This window comes from Somniosus microcephalus, unplaced genomic scaffold, assembly GCF_052327205.1.
Source record: "Somniosus microcephalus isolate GS21.2 unplaced genomic scaffold, FLI_Smic_1.0 unresolved_chr4, whole genome shotgun sequence".
Taxonomy (NCBI): Eukaryota; Metazoa; Chordata; class Chondrichthyes; order Squaliformes; family Somniosidae; genus Somniosus; species Somniosus microcephalus.
The window spans coordinates 39,398,744-39,415,020 of record NW_028225182.1 but is presented as its reverse complement, the minus strand read 5'-3'; the positions used below and the strand labels follow the sequence as shown (position 1 = coordinate 39,415,020).

At 50.2% G+C, this 16,277-nt stretch overlaps 1 protein-coding gene across 1 annotated transcript; it reads right to left on the bottom strand.

The window, feature by feature from the left end:
* Positions 1-1,522: 1,522 nt before the first annotated feature.
* LOC147090593 (ephrin type-B receptor 3-like) lies at positions 1,523-15,011 on the bottom strand. Its single transcript, XM_085977357.1, has 4 exons — positions 13,935-15,011; positions 7,313-7,377; positions 4,744-5,419; positions 1,523-1,836 (listed from the first exon to the last, which is right to left on the bottom strand). Exons 1-4 carry the CDS (start codon positions 13,984-13,986, stop codon positions 1,535-1,537), a joined length of 1,095 nt encoding a protein of 364 aa, XP_085833483.1. The 5' UTR covers positions 13,987-15,011; the 3' UTR covers positions 1,523-1,534.
* Positions 15,012-16,277: the final 1,266 nt, after the last annotated feature.

The following is a 16,277-nucleotide window of genomic DNA, read 5'->3' as shown; positions in this document are numbered from 1 at the left end:
AACCTGTCCTCGTAATTTAACCCTTTTAGCCCCCGGGTATCGTTCTGGTGAATCTGCGCTGTACCCCCTCTTTTAGCAGACAGTAACCATGTACAGTAGAGTACAAGTCACAGGAGATCAGAGGCAAACCGTACAGCACTCTGATCAGACTGTTCCTTGAGTACGATGGTCTGGTCTGGTCCATTATTTATCCTTGAGATGTGGGCGTCGCTGGCAAGGCCGGCGTTTATTGCCCATCCCCAGTTGCCCTTGAGAAGGTGGTGGTGAGTCACCGCCTTGAACCGCTGCAGTCCTGTGTGGTGAAGGTACTCCCACAATGCTGTTAGGGAGGGAGTTCCAGGATTCTGACCCAGCGACGATGAAGGAACGGCCGATATATCTCCAAGTCGGGATGGTGTGTGACTTGGAGGGGAACTTGGAGTAGGTGGTGTTGTTCCCGTGTCCTTCTAGGTAGCGGAGATAGGGAAGGGAGCTGCTGTCGAAGAAGCCTTGGCAAGTTGCTGTCGAACTCTGGAGATGCTTCGGAGAAGATTCAGGAGACTCGAGCCGTGCATCAGAAGACGGAGTTGGAGAAAGATGGTGGTGGGGTGGCCGGGAAGGGGTTGCCTTGAAAGAGTTGACTGAGTGGGGCCTTCTAGAGTTAAGATAGTTAACAGGAGAGGTAAACCCAGGATGTTGTGTTCAAGTAAATTGTTGAGAGTCGGGAGAGGGGACAAGGGTTCAAACTAGACTTCAGGGAGTCCTTCTTCATACAGAGGGGTCAATTTTAACTTCCATCGCCTGGCGTTAACTGGGAGGTCATGGCCTCAAAATGGGGTTGGCGCCATTTTGAAAGGGGCCTCCTGCTGGGCGGCCAAAGCTCCTGCCTGTTTCAGGCGCTTGGCCCCTTATAATGTGCAAATGAGAGTCCGAGGACCCCAGTTGGCACCTTGGCTCGGAGCTGGTGGGAACACGAGTATGGGCGCATGATCTGATGGGTTCCACAGGAGGCCCGGCCGTGGTAAGTTTGGGATTATTTCCGCCGGGGCTCGGAGGAGTGCTCCTGCCCCGTGAAAATAACCCGGGCCGATGCCGCCATGGGACCCCCCCCACTTCCCACGCAACGCGATCACAGAGCCCCCGCCTACCCACTCCCCTCCAACACCCCCCAAACCCCCCCCCCCATGCACTTACATTACCGGCGGCCAATAATGGGAGGCCATTTGTCGCCAGCCCAATGTTAATGTGGCCGGTGCCTCAAAACGGCAGCCGCCTCCTTGCCACGGTTATGGGCGTGCGCCACCGTTTGGTCGCCAACACTCTGAGTGGGGTTTTGGAGGGGAGAACCCCTGGAATCATTTAAGAAATAACTGGGTGTTACACTGGCCAGGGCTTCTTGGGTGGCTGAACTAAAGTGAATGGATTTCAGATGGACAATGAGGTTTCATTTCTTATGTTCTTGCACTCTCTGGTTACAGAAGCTGATCCTCCCTCTCCCTCAGCCCCCCCCCCCCCACCACACCCACCCAGTGGGGATCTTGTCCCCACCAGGCCCTCACTTTTTATCTCCGTGATTGGTGCCCGGAGTGAGTCGGTCATCAGTTGAGTGGTGAGGCAGGTCCCTCAGGAGCGGTTGAAGCCTCTGCACGATGGCGCTGAGCGTGGAGTTGAGGGCCTCCGCTGTCCGGGCCATTTGACCCAAGGCCTCGGCCTGCTCTTCCAGCAGTCGCTGGTTGGCTCGCAGCAGGGCGTTCTGCTCTTCCAATTGGCCGCAGGAGTGGCCCGATGTGTTCCGGGAAGGGCCTCGTTCTGACTCCACCTGTGGAACCTCGGAGAAGGTCACATGATCTTCAGTCTCTGTAGAAGGCAATGGATCTGATTGAGTAAGTCGAGTCCATTTGAAACTCAACTGTATTTTAACTGTTTTAGATAAATAACACGAAGGGAAGAATGGATTGCAGCTAAACCAATAGAATTGCATGGAATGTACAGCACAGAAACAAGCCATTCGGCCCAACTGGTCCGTGCCGGTGTTTATGCTCCACACGAGCCTCCTCCCACCCCTCTTCATCTCATCCCATCAACATAACCTTCTATCCCTTTCTCCCTCATGTGTTTATCCAGCTTCCCCTTAAATGTACAGGAAACTTTCTGGTATCCGGCACGGACGGGACCGACGTGATGCCGGTTCATCAACAATTCCGGATAACCGAACGCTATAGTAAAAGATACGGAGCTCAGAGCTCCGTATAAAGCAACAAACCCTGTTGCTTGCTTCAAAACAATCGGCACAAGTTGCAAGCGTCTCTGTAGCTTAGCAGCAGCTTCAGCTACACCCTTGCACAGCAACAAATGGAGTAATAAAAGTAAAAAAAGTTACCTGAACCTACTCCTGAATTTTGCTGGTGGATAGAGCGTTCCGGTTATTTAGGGGCTGGTTAATTGAAACTTTCCTGTATCTCTGCTATTCGCCTCAACCACTCCCTGTGGTAGCGAGATCCACATTCTCACCACTCTCTGGGTAAAGAAGTTTCTCCTGCATTCCCTATTGGAATTATTAGTGACTATCTTGTATTTATGGCCCCTACTTCTGGTCTCTGCCGTAAGTGAAAGCATCTTCTCTACGTCTACCCTATCGAACCCTTTCACAATCTTAAAGATCGCTATTAATACCATTGAGTGGGAGGTGTTCAGTTGTGTCAGGCCTCTGGTGTAGAACATCACCAAGACGAGAAGTCTTGTTTTCCGCCAGGCCCTCACTTTTTATCTCTGTGATTGGTGCCCAGAGTGAGTCGGTCATCAGTTGAGTGGTGAGGCAGGTCCCTCGGGAGCAGTTGACGCCTCTGCACGATGGCGCTGAGCGTGGAGTTGAGGGCCTCCGCCATGTGACCCAAAGAGAGAAGATTACAATGGAATACGATACAATGGGAAGTGCAGGGAGGTGGAAGAGTGGGATGGCACGCTAACAAGTGGTGAAATGGATGGATAGGGACTTTTCTGGAGAGTGACGAGTGCCCTATCACGCCCGAGACCTCACGGGAAAACCAACGTTTTACGTAAGCTTATCGTAATGAAACGTTCCACGGTCCCTTGCAGCACCTGGGGCCGATGAGCTAGGCCCAGGTGGTGTACTTCTAATGATGGCCACCAGAAGGGGCATGACGGAAGCCTGGTCTGACGCTTTCTTCACCTCCCAAAGTGTTCCCTCTTTCCTCTCCTTGACTTTCCCAAGAGACCTGGGCAAGTTCAGCCTTACTGGTCGCTGGCCCTGAGCAAGATTCGAACTCAAAACTGCTTTAGAAAAGATAAATAAGGAAAAACCTTTTTTTGAAAGCAACAAATTGCATTTATATAGCCCCTTTAACGTAGTAAAAAACGTCCCAAGTACTTCACAGGAGCGTAACCAGACAAAAAATTGACACCGAGCCATATAAGAAGATATTAGGGCAGATGCCCAAATGCTTGGTCAAAGAGGTAGGTTTTAAGGAGCGTCTTAAAGGGGGAGAGAGAGGTGGGGCGGTTTAGGGAGGGAATTCCAGAGCTTAGGGCCCAGGCAGCTGAAGGCACGGCCACCAATGGTGGAGTGATTATAATCGGGGATGCAGAAGAGGCCAGAATTAGAGGAGTGCAGATATCTCGGGGGGGTTGTGGGGCTGGAAGAGATTACAGAGATAGGGAGGGAGGGCGAGGCCGCGGAGGGATTTGAAAACAAGGATGAGAATTTTAAAATTGAGGCCTTGCTTAAACGGAATTCAAGATCTTAGGGCCTAGATGGCTGAAGGCATGGTCGCCGACGGTGGAGCGAAGAAAATAATCGTACTCCCAGCACAGAAACAGGCCATTCGGCCCAACTGGTCTATGCCAGTGTTTATGCTCCACACAAGCCTCCTAGGAACAGGAGGAGGCCATTCAACCCCTCGAGCCTGTTCCACCATTCAATGAGATCATGGCTGATCTGCAACCGAACTCCATATACCCGCCTTTGGCCCATATCCCTTAATACCTTTGGTTAACAGAAAGCTATCAATCCCCGATTTAAAATGAACAATTGATCTAGCCTCAATTGCGGAAGGGAGTTCCAAACTTCTACCGCCCTTTGTGTGTAGAAGTGTTTCCTAATTTCACTCCTGAAAGGTCTGGCTCTAATTTATAGACTCTGCCCCCCTAGTCCTAGGATCCCCAACCAGCGGAAATAGTTTCTCTCTCTCTACCCTATCTGTTCCCCTTAATATCCTGAAAACTTCGATCCGATCACCCCTTAACCATCTAAATTCTAGGGAATACAACCCTCGTAACTTAACGATAGCAAAATACTGCAGATGCTGGATATCCAAAATAACAACAGAAAATGCTGGAAAAACTCAGCAGGCCAGGCAACATCCGGGGAGAGAAATTAGAGTCAACGTTTCGGGTCAAACCCTTTATCAAGACTAAACCTTGGAGTCTGGATATTATTCTGGTAAACCTACGCTGCACTCCCTCCAAGGCCAATATATCCCTCCTAAGGTGTGGTGCCCAGAACTGATCACAGTGCTCCAGGTGTGGTCTAACCAGGGCTTTGTACAGCTGCAGCATAACTTCTACCCCCTTGTAGTCTAGTCCTCTAGAGATGTTACTTCATCTCACCCCGTCAGTATAACGTTCTCGACTTTCACACTCTCAATGCCTGGTCTCAACTGCGCAGGAGGCCAGTATAGGAAGAGCTGGAAAGAAGTGAAAAGCCTTGTGCCCAGGGGAAATCGATCGATCGATGGATCCCGTTACCTGTGCAAGCGGTGAGTTCCTCGTTGCCCTGGTAGCCTGGCTGGCACCGGCACTCGCCGACGGGCACGACCCAGTCTCCCTCGCTGGTGCAGTGCAGCTTCAGCGGGACGGTGGCCTCCTCCGCGTTGGCGACGCAGGCGCCCGGCGCCACGACCAGCTCACTCAGCCCCGCCCCCGTCGCCGTCTCGGGGAAGCGGGCAAGGTTGGCGACGGTCGGTGGGCACTTCTTGAAAAAGGCCCGCACGGAGAGCAGGTTGATGCAGGCCCCCCGGTCGCGGAAGGCGAGGCGGAAGCCGGCCTTGGCCAGGGGCCCGATCCTCAGCGTGGCCCTGTTGACCTGGCCCCTCCCGCTGAGGGAGAAGACGTGCTCGGCGCTGATCTCCTGGGCCTTGGTGTACGCGGCCCTCATCTGGGCGGGCGTACTGGCGGAGGCGGCGGATTCGGAGTCCGACTCACAGTGGTACAGGGCGAAGGTCTCCCGGCAGAACCCACCGGCGCTGGGGAGGGAGCTGCAGTCCCTCACGGTGAACCTGAGCTCCACGTAAACGAGCCGGGCCTCCTGCCGCCGTATGTAGCTGCTCCGCAGCCAGTTGTCCTGGTTGGGGGCTTCCACGTTGCACACTCGGTAAGTCCTCATCGTGTTGAACTTTTTGTCCACTGCCACAGCCTCTTCCCACTGTCGAGAGAGAGAAACCCACAAAAAAAAACATGCTCACCGCCTGGCCAGCATTTCATCTTTCTCTTTCCCGCCAAACATATATCGTGGCACCACAAGACCCGGTCAGAATGGAGACGATTGGGTAATTTCCCCCGTCAATTACGCCTGGGGACTGAACCGCTGCAAGTGACTGGGATTGATTTCACGCACAAAATTTGTATTCTGTAACTACCCTCCACTCACTGCGTTCTGCTGGAGAAATAATCCTGCTTTTACTGGGAGACTTTGCTTTAGTTTCGGTCATGAGTTCTGTTTGCTGTAGTTCGCAGACACTGTTTAAATAGACTCTGTTTGCTGTCTGCTGAGTAATTAGATTCTGTTTGCTGAGTAACTAGACTCTGTTTGTTGTCTGCTGAGTAAATAGACTCTGTTTGCTGTCTGCTGTGTAAATAGACTCTGTTTGCTGTTTGATGAGTAAATAGACTCTGTTTGCTGAGTAAATAGACTCTGCTGTTTGCTGAGTGAATAGACTCTGTTTGCTGTCTGTTGACTAAATAGACTCTGTTTGCTATAAGTCACTCCAACACATTGGCTGTCACAGTGGTGCCAATACTCACTCCGAATAAAAACGCCCCTCTCCCGCTCTCTCCTGACGGCCCTGGCTCGAGCTGGGGCTCAGACAGCTGACCTTCACCCAAGTGGCCAATCAATGGGTAAACCTTTGAAAATGAGTATCAGCAGGCTATTCCACCATGCGGGGCATCATAGAATCATACAGCACAGAAGGAGGCCATTTGGCCCTCTTTGAAAAAGCTATCCAATTAGTCCCACTCCCCTGCTCTTTCCCTTATAGCCTTGTAGATTGTTTCTTTTCAAGTATTTCTCCAATTCTCTTTTGAAAGTCATTGAATCTGTTTCCCTCACCCCCTTCGGCAATGCATTCCACATCACAACAACTGACTGCGTAAAAAACATGTCTCCTCATCTCACCTCTGGTTCTTTTGCCAATTACCTTTAATCTGTGTCCTCCAGTTACTGATCCTCCTGCCCATGTAAATTGTTTCTCCCTATCTGTTTGGTTTTGAATGCCTCTATTAAATCTCCCCTTAACCTTCTCTGCTCTACAGAGAACAATCCCAGCTTTTCCAGTCTCTCCACATTATTCCCGATCCAATCCTTTGCGCACCTCATGGACATCAGCAGTGGGGGATGGGGGGGTGGGGGCGGGTTATGACTGGATAGTGATCAGGAGCGGGTATGTGTGTCAATTTTCCTCTCCCTGACCCAGGGCCTGATGCCCCTTACCTCTGCCATGGTTGAAATTTTCTAACACAACCCGCAAACATTCACTCCCTCCACCACCGGCGCACCGTGGCTGCAGTGTGTGCACCATCGACAAGATGCACTGCAGCAACTCGCCAAGGTTCCTTTGGCAGCACCTCCCAAACCCGCAACCTCTGCCACCTAGAAGGACAAGGGCAGCAGGCGCATGGGAACACCACCACCTCCAAGTTCCCCTCCAAAGTCACAGACCATCCCGACTTGGAAATATATCGGCCGTTCCTTCATCGTCGCTGGGTCAAAATCCTGGAATTCCCTCCCTAACAGCACTGTGGGAGTACCTTCACCACACGGACTGCAGCGGTTCAAGAAGGCAGCTCACCACCACCTTCTCAAGGGCAATTAGGGATGGGCAATAAATGCTGGCCCTGCCAGCAATGCCCACATCCCACAAACGAATAATAATAAGACCAGGTATGGAACCTGGTTCATCTGCTTAGTGAAGGAATGCGTCGAGCCTTTTGGGGGAAGGCACATTGAATGTTCTTCTTTCTATGAACCCGGGCCTGACTGTTACCCCAATGGGATTATGAGCCGTTAAGCTGCCTCTGCTGTGAATCGGCGCCTCACCCCACTCTCAGGAGACACCAGCCAGTTCAACTCTTCCGTTTCCAACCGAGTGTCCATCAGCACCTCTGTTAGAGAAAAAAAAAGAGTTTCATTTCTATCGGGCCTTTCACCACCTCAGGACATCCCAAAGCGCTTCACGGCCACTTTTGAAGAGTCGTCACTGTTGTAATGTCGGAAACACGGCAGCCAATTTGCGCACAGCAAGATCCCACAAACAGCAACGTGATAAGGACTGGGTCATCTGGGTTTTTTTTTTAGTGATGTTGATCGAGGGATTAAATATTGATCCCAGAACACTGGGGAGAACTCTCCAACTCTTCTTCGAAAGAGTGGCCGTGGGATCTTTTACATCCACCTGAGAGGGCAGACGAGGCCTCGGTTTAACGCCTCATCTGATAGACGGCACCTCCGACAGTGCAGCACTCCCTCAGCACTGGCACTGGGAGCGTCGGCCTAGATTTTTGTGCTCAAGTCCCTGGAGTGGGACTCGAACCCACGACCTTCTGACTCGGAGGCGAGAGAGGGAGTGCGACCCACTGAACCACGGGTGACAAAAGACAATGGTGATCTCCAGACCTGGAGTAGAGTCGAAGAGTTGATGCCCGTCCGTCCCTGTCTCCAGGGCACCTTTGGAGTGGCCTGGGATTCTGGTCTGTGAGTGTACGAGTCAGCGATGGGGGGAAGGGAATTAACTTAAAGAGACACTATGGCCCTAAACATCCTCGGACCTCCCCCCACTCCGGAAATCCAACAGAAACTCCCTTTATGCGGCTAAGATTAAGTCCAAGGAAATTCAAGATCAGCGTTCCTCTTAGGAAGTTATTTAGAGCCTGTTTGTGTACCTACCTTTTACTAGTGGGTTTTCAGTAAGTCAGAAGGTACGATGCTATACTACATAATGAAGTGCATTACGCTAAGGCGGACTGTGTGTAATGTGGCCTGTCCCTTTAAGGGGGATTGCTGTAAATCGGAATATTCTGAGGTCACTTAGAGGGTAATTGCTTTTCCATAGATTGGCAGCTGCTTATAAATCCTCGGCTCCTGAGGTCAGAAAAACCTGCAAAAATGACTGGCTTTCTTTCAGTGCTTTTTGCCTTAAGGATGGTTTTGTGTCTGTAGCCATGAGCGAGCCCACAATCCTCTCCACCACAAAGACCGCCTGCTTCCATCTCCGTAACATCGCCCCGACTCCGCCCGACTCAGCTTATCTGCTGTTTTACAACAGCAACTTGCATTTATATAGCGCCTTTAACGTAGTGCAACGTCTCAAGGTGCTTCACAGGAGCGATTATCAAACAAAATTTGACCCTTAGCCACATAAGGAGATATTAGGGCAGATGACCAAAAGCTTGGTCAAAGACTGCTTTGCGGAACACCTCCGTTCAGTCCGTAAGGGGGACCCCGAGCTTCCGGTCGCCTGTCATTTTAATTCACCGCCCCATTCCCACTCAGACCTCACTGTACTCGGGCTCTTGCATTGTTCCACGGAAGCTCAGCGTAAACTCGAGGAACAGCACCTCATCTTCCGATTAGGCACTTTGCAGCCTTCCGGACTCAATATCGAGTTCAACAATTTCAGATCATAACCTCGGCCCCCATTACATTTTTGCTTATATTTTATCCACATCTTTGTTTTGGCCCTTTCCCCCCCCCCCCTTTTTTTTCTCTCTCCCACATGGCAGCTGTCTCCCATTCTGCCAGAACATTTCACACCTAATCTGAGCCGTCTTTTGTCTCCACTGTCCTATCACCATCTCGTCTCGTTCTGAATACTTCTTAATGGCCCAGAAATTAGTGTCCCAACGCGTGAGTAAGCACCGTGTACGTACGCGTGGGACCGATGGAATTGCCGGTTTTCTGCATGCACAGCGCATGCGCGGGAAACCGGCATTTCCGATCCTCTGAACCAAGGGGTTCAGAGGTCGAATGCGTGCGCGCAGGAGTCTGCGCGTGCGCGCTGAACTTCCTTTTTTTTTCCAGGTTTGCCCGTGCGTGAAGGCCTCCACTTTTTACACTTCAAAAAAGCAGACGTAAGGACTTAATTTTAAAAGGTAAGTGGTCTATTAATTAAAATTAGAATTTTTTTTCCACAGCTTTATTATTTTTAAAGACTTTACAGTAAGGTTAGTGTATTTTTAACCCCGATTTTTTATAAAATTATTTTTTTCAAAAATTTAAATTATTGTTTAAAATAGTTATTTAAAGTTATTTATAGTTCATTTAAATAGTGTGATGTTTTTTAAAATTTAATTTCAAGTTTAAGTACTGTTTTGGGCGCCCGGAGTTTTCATGAGTTTGACAGTTCTTACTGTCAAACTCATGAATGAACTTTTGCATCCTCCGATTGGTTGCCCAGTGCTCACGTGATCCCAGCCGACGCATCGCACTAACATCGCCGCTGGGTCACGCAAGCACAGCGCGCCGGGAGCTGAACCGGGCCACAGACCGGTAATCCACGCAGGCCCAGGCTTCAACTGCCGGCGCGCTAGGTAAGTGTAGGTCGGGGGCTTGCACCCGCGGAAGCCCCCGACACGAATTTCTGGGCCAATGTCTCTTCACTTCTTTTGTTCTGTCCCAGCCCTGCCTTTCGATCTATTTCATTTCCTTTCCAGTTTTGACAAAGGGTTTCGACCCGAAACGTCAACTCTAATTTCTCTCCATGGATGTTGCCTGGCCTGCTGAGTTTTTCCAGCATTTTCTGTTGTTAGCTTGGTCAAAGAGGTAGTTTCTAAGGAGCGTCTTAAAGGAGGAGAGAGAGGTGGCGAGGCGGAGAGGTTTAGGGAGGGAATTCCAGAGCTTGGGGCCCAGGCAGCTGAAGGCACGGCCGCCAATGGTGGAGCGATTAAAATCAAGGATTCTCAAGAGGGCAGAATTAGAGGAGCGCAGATATCTCGGGGGGTTGTGGGGCTGAAGGAGATTACAGAGATAGGGAGGGGTTTGAAAACAAGGATGAGAATTTTAAAATCGAGGCGTTGCTTAATCGGGAGCCAATGTAGGTCAGCGAGCACATACCTTTGTTACCTCTAGACTTGATTATTCAAAATCCTGGCTGGCCTCCCAGCTTCCACCCTCCATAAACCTGAGCTCATCCAAAACTCGGCTGCACATGTCCTAACTCACACCAAGTCCTGTTCACTCATCACCCCCTTGTGCTCGCTGACCTACATTGGCTCCCGGTTTGGCAACACCTCAATTTTAATATTCTCAGCCTCATGTTCAAACCATGGCCTCGCCCCCCTCCCTGTCTCTGTAGCCTCTTCCAGCCCCACAACCCCTCCAGATTTTTGCGCGCCTCCGATTCTGGCCTCTTTTGCATTCTCGACTTTCTATCGCTCCACTATTGGTGGCCGTGCCTTCAGCTCTGGAATTCCCTCCCTAAACCTCTCCACCTCTCTCTCTCTCTCCTTCTTTTGAGATCCTGCTCAAAACCTACTTCTTTGGTCACCTGTCCTAATATCTCCTTCTTTGCCTCGGCACCGTGGGACATTTTTCCTACCTTAACAGCGCTATATAAATGCAAGTTGTTGAGTGCGACACTTGGGAGGGCGAGCGCTGCAGTCCATCAACAGTCAGTGCCGTAACCTACAGGGCTATGGACCAAGAGCTGGAAAGTAGGATTAGATGGATCGCTCTTTTTCAGACGGCACAGGCACGATGGGCCGAATGGCCTCCTTCTGTGCTGTAAATTTCTACGATTCTATGAAGGCTTTTACACTTTTATCGGGTTTAAAACGTTTAATTTATGTTGTTCGAACTGAAACCAAATATATTTGACATCCGAATTCAGTTTTGGGCGGAGTAGGGAGTGAAATCTTGAGTATTGGGAAGTGCCTGACCAGCAGTGGCTGGGGGCCAAGAAGCCATGATGTTCTTGGCCGACCAATAGGCTTTTGGAATCATGGAATGGTTACAGCACGGAAGGAGGCCATTCGGCCCGTCGAGCCCGTGCCGGCTCTCTGCAAGAGCACCTCAGCCAGTCCCACTCCCCCGCAGCCCTGCAGATTGTTTCTCCTTCAGGCACTTATCCAATTCCCCTTTTGAAAGCCACCATCGAGTCTGCCTCCACCACCCTCTCGGGCAGCGCATTCCAGATCCTCACTGTAGGGGTTCGCAAAATCCCCTCAGCCCCCGAAGAGCGGGAAATATTAACCCACATCGTGGACGAAGACTTTGCGTGATTTAAATTGTCTCTGGGTTGGACAATGTTTTAAAACATACCCAGAACCGCAAGAAGGCTGCGTTAAGCTAGGCAGCCCTTGGACAACACCGGAATCAAAGAACTTTGTAAAAAAATCGCACACCTTAAGACAGTACATTTTTATTAAAAAAAGGAACTCTTGAGTTTGGTAAATTGCCCAGGGGTAAAATGGCCGTCAGACTGCGTGGCCAAGGACAAAGGGACTGGAAGCAGCTTTCTGTGTCTGTGAAGCAACGGCAGTCAAATTCTGTCAATCAGAAGGGGAGTTTCCCCTCCCTGCAGAGACAATCGATGTTTGTTTACAGAAACTGCTACAAGGATGTTTGCACAAGGGATTAAACCAATTGACTGCGGTTTCAGTGACCACAAGATAATGGGTTTCTGTTTACATAGTAATACAACTCCATTCAAAACCCATCAGGGTGAATGGAGATGGTTCGAAGGCTCAGCACAGACATTTGAAATGAAACACTTAAACTGAGGAAGGGAACAGTTCAAAATGAATGGGTTTGAATCACCCATTACTGGACAATGGGGACAGTTGGATCCCTTTTGTTTTAGCCCAGAAACTTCCGGATCTGGGTGGGAACATTTCGGCCCCAAAATTGGGGTATAAGAGATAGCTTCTCAGGGGCATCTCTCTCTCTGGCTTGCCTCCATGTGCCCTCTACAGCGTGGGAGTCTGTCTGAAGAAGTCAGAACACCAGCAGTTTACTTTTAAAACACTGGGGTGTTTCTTTACTTCAGGACAGTGAAGATCTCGTGGGACACAGAGCTGGCACTGCAGTGGGGATCATATATTTTTTCTGGCCTTCCACAAGGCAACTTAGGATAGGCTTAGGGGTGGGAGTAAAGTGGGGCTTTCATTAGAATTGTATTTTAGTCGATTTCCCTCGTTGTGTCCATTTTCTTCCTCCCCTATTTAAGCAATTTTACCGTGATTACAAGATCGTGTGGTGTAGTTTCTTAGTTTTAATAAAGTTTGACTTTCTTGCATCCAGACCATTTGTCCGTTTTAATATATCATTAATTATAAGTTCCTCCAGTCAGAACTGGAAGGAGGGGTTTAGCGATTCGAAACCGCTGATTGGAGCTGGTCAAAGTGCAGTGGCAAAAAGGCTGCCTGACCAGGTAAATTACCGTAAACCAGGTAAAGGAAGGTAAGTTACCGTAAAGCAGCTAAAGGAAGCCCCCCTACACCACCACTCGCTGCGTAAAAAAAGTTTTTCCTCATGGCGCATCTGGGAAAGAAAATGGCCGTCGGACTGGCGGTCAAGAATCGTCCAATCGGGGAACGAAGAGTCCGCGTGTGTTCCAATTGGCTGGGAAGGCAGGGCATGGTGACGATGGACATGTCAGGCGGCCAATGGGGGTGGAGCGGGGTGTGGGGAGGGGAAACTGCAGGGAGGAGGTCATGTGATGAAACCTAGTTGGCAACCCAAGGGTGGCCAGTGGCTCCTTTTTGCTAATAACGTACATGATCATTGTCATCCTAAACTCCCGATTACTCTGACTGGTGGGCAATTGCATTCCATAAACCTCAGGCAACAAACATCAGAGCAGGTTTTATTAACAAACAGAAGCAAAAGTAAGAGATATAAGTACATTTCACTTCACTTACAGTATCTGTTACAAAACAATTAAACGTTTGCCACAGTAACCATTCTTTGTAGAATTGCTTTGGTGCTTTCCACCAGCGTCTGTGATATAAAGTTGGTGGGGTGAATTCTGTTCAGGTCCTGGGCTCCCTGTAGAGATTCAGTCTCAATAGGGCATATCAGCCAGGGCTCCTCATCCACCAGCCTAAACATTCGCCACCGTGGCTGCAGTGTGTACCATCTACAAGATGCACTGCAGCAACTCGCCAAGGCTTCTTCGGCAGCACCTCCCAAACCCGCGAACTCTTCCACCGAGAAGGACGAGGGCAGCAGGCGTACGGGAACACCGCCACCTCCAAGATCCCATCCGAGTCACACACACACCATCCCAAATGGGACGTATCTCGGCCGTCCCTTCATCGTCGCTGGGTCCAAATCCGGGAACTCCCTCCCTAACAGCACTGTGGGAGCACCTTCACCACACGGACTGCAGCAGTTCAAGAAGGCGGCTCACCACCACCTTCTCAAGGGGCGACTAGGGTTGGGCAATAAATGCCGGCCTTGCCAGCGACGCCCACGTCCCGAGAATGGGGACGGTGGAGGGGGTGGGAAATGTGCCTGTATGGAGCTCAGATTGAAGCTTGAACTGGGGCTTGGATGTGATGCTTCTCATGGCGGAGTAGCCCATGACATTCACTGTCTAGGCTTAGACCGGAAGCACCGACGCTCAGGACCAGTGCCTGTGGAATTCAACCTCAGCACAAGGGAGTCGTGAGTTAAAAGAAAACCGAAGCCCAGCCTTTGTAAAGCAGTTTTTCAGGCTTACCGTCTACAGCCAGCGCTGTGGGAGCAAAACACAAGAACAGCCAGAACCTCATGGCCGATAGACTCTGTGCAGCGATCCCGCAGGAAGCGTATGCTCCTTCCGATCCCTTTCAGTTCAATCGGAGCTCCCTTCACTGCTCCGTGTCGCTGCCCCAGTGCCGTGACAATCAGAGACCTTTTCTCTGGTCCGGTGACCATCAAACCATTGACCCCCCCCTCCCCCTGCGAGATTGTTTTCACAGGAAGTTGTCTGTTGCCAATATCCAGTGGACACCCCCGCCCTCTCGTCCCCTCCCCCTCGCCTCCCCTCCCCCACACCACTCAAGGTCCATGTGCCAAGAGGACAGGGTCAGTCTAATTTCTGGTTGGCTCAAAGTACTTTCGGTCTCTATTCGATTTTTTTAAAAAGAACGTGCATTTATATAGCACCTCTCATGACCTCAGGATGTCCCAAAGCGCTTTACTGTCAATGAAGTACCTTTGAAGTGTGGTCACTGTTGTAATGTGGGAAACGCAGCAGTCACTTTGCGCACAGCAAACTCCCACAAGCAATGTGATAATGACTAGATATTGGCCCAGAAATTCCAGAACGGGGCTTGCAACGCGTGCAAGCCCCGTATTTGCACTTACCCCGCGCTCGTGCCGATCAGCTTCTGGGACGCCTGAACTTGCAGAAATAGAAAGCACATTCCCGGGCAGCGTATGACGTCACGCCGCCCAGGAGTGCAGCCAGCGCGAAGCCAGGAGCATGCAGTGTAAGTGAGACACGCCCCTTGAGGTCTCAGTTTCACTGGACACGCCCCCAATGTTTCTGTCAAGCTGCTAAGGATTTTTACATGCAAAGCAGCAGTTTAAATAGGTTTTTGGAAGTTTTTTGAAGATTTTGGTAACTTTTATAAACTTTTTAAAATGTTTACATTATTTTGAGTAATCTGAAGTAGTTTTAAAGAGAATTAAAGCAATTTAAAGACTTTTAAAAGCCCTAAAAGAATGTTTTTAATTCCATTTATTTATTTAGCAATGTTATCGTCATACGTGTCTTCACACTGTTCCCTTTGGGGAACTGTATGAAGTGGTGGAAGGATTTATGGCCATGATTAACGCTCATTCCGTGACCGTAACCATCTTTGAACCAGGCATTAGGGCGGTTAGTCCTATGGCGGGAGGGTTTTACGGGCTCCCACAAGCTATACAAGGAGGGGGGGCCACCCACACCCACGGACGCAAATATCCCACTGGATGTCAACCCAGAATTTAGAGCCGGAGCTCCGACTCCACTTGCCGGGACTGTCTGGAGCGGGGTTCGAAACCCTACCCTGATCTGGCCCAGCGGCGGGGATCCTACCGCTATGACAAAGGCCCAATCCAATTACCAACTTGAAATGGCAGCATAGGGCTCCAGTCACGGGGAGGGAAAAGGCGCAGGAAACGTATGGGTGTCACCTTTTGTGCGGAGTGGGCCTTTTGCGTAGCAGTAAGCATCCCCGCCGCTGGGCCAGAAGGAGTAGGGTTTTGAACCCCACTCCAGACAGTCCCGGCAAGTGGAGTCGGAGCTCCAACTTTAAATTCTGGGTGGACATCCAGCGGGATACTTGCGTCCGTGGGTGTTGGTGGCCCCCCCCCCCCCCTCAGATGGGTTGTGGGAGCCCGTAAAACCCTCCCGCCATAGGACTAACCACCCTAATGGCTGGTTCAAAGATGGTTACGGTCACGGAATGAGCGTTAATCACGGCCATAAATCCTTCCACCACTTCATACAGTTCCCCAAAGGGAACAGTGTGAGGATACGTACGATGATGACCTCTTGCGCAATGCACCTCCTTGGGCCCTCAGTCGCAGATGCGAGGGGGCAAGTCATGCAATTGTTAAATTTTTTATTTTATTGACATGTAAAATGTTGGCCCAGTAATTCCCTTCCAAATGCGCTAGTACGGTCGGGGTACTTACGCATCTGGCCGGATGAAATGCCGGTTTTCAGCATGCACAGTGCATGTGGGGAAAACCGGCATTTCCTGTCCTCTGAACGTAGGGGTTCAGAGGCAGAACGCGTGCGACTGCACAGGCAGCACGTGCGCAGTATAATTCGCCGCTTTCATTAATGCTTTCAGTGAGGTCCAGTCATTACAACTTACACATGAAAAAAGCATGGGTACAGTTGCTCCACAGGCTGCGGAGGAAGATATTTCTTATCGTGGAGCTTCTGAAAGTATGTATGTCTGTATATATTCCTTTGCGTGTTATGTATATATTCCTTTACTTATGTGTATGAATGTATTATTTAATTATGACTTTCAGAGAAAGTAACTTATTGGAAAATCATAATTAAAAATATACATTCATACAC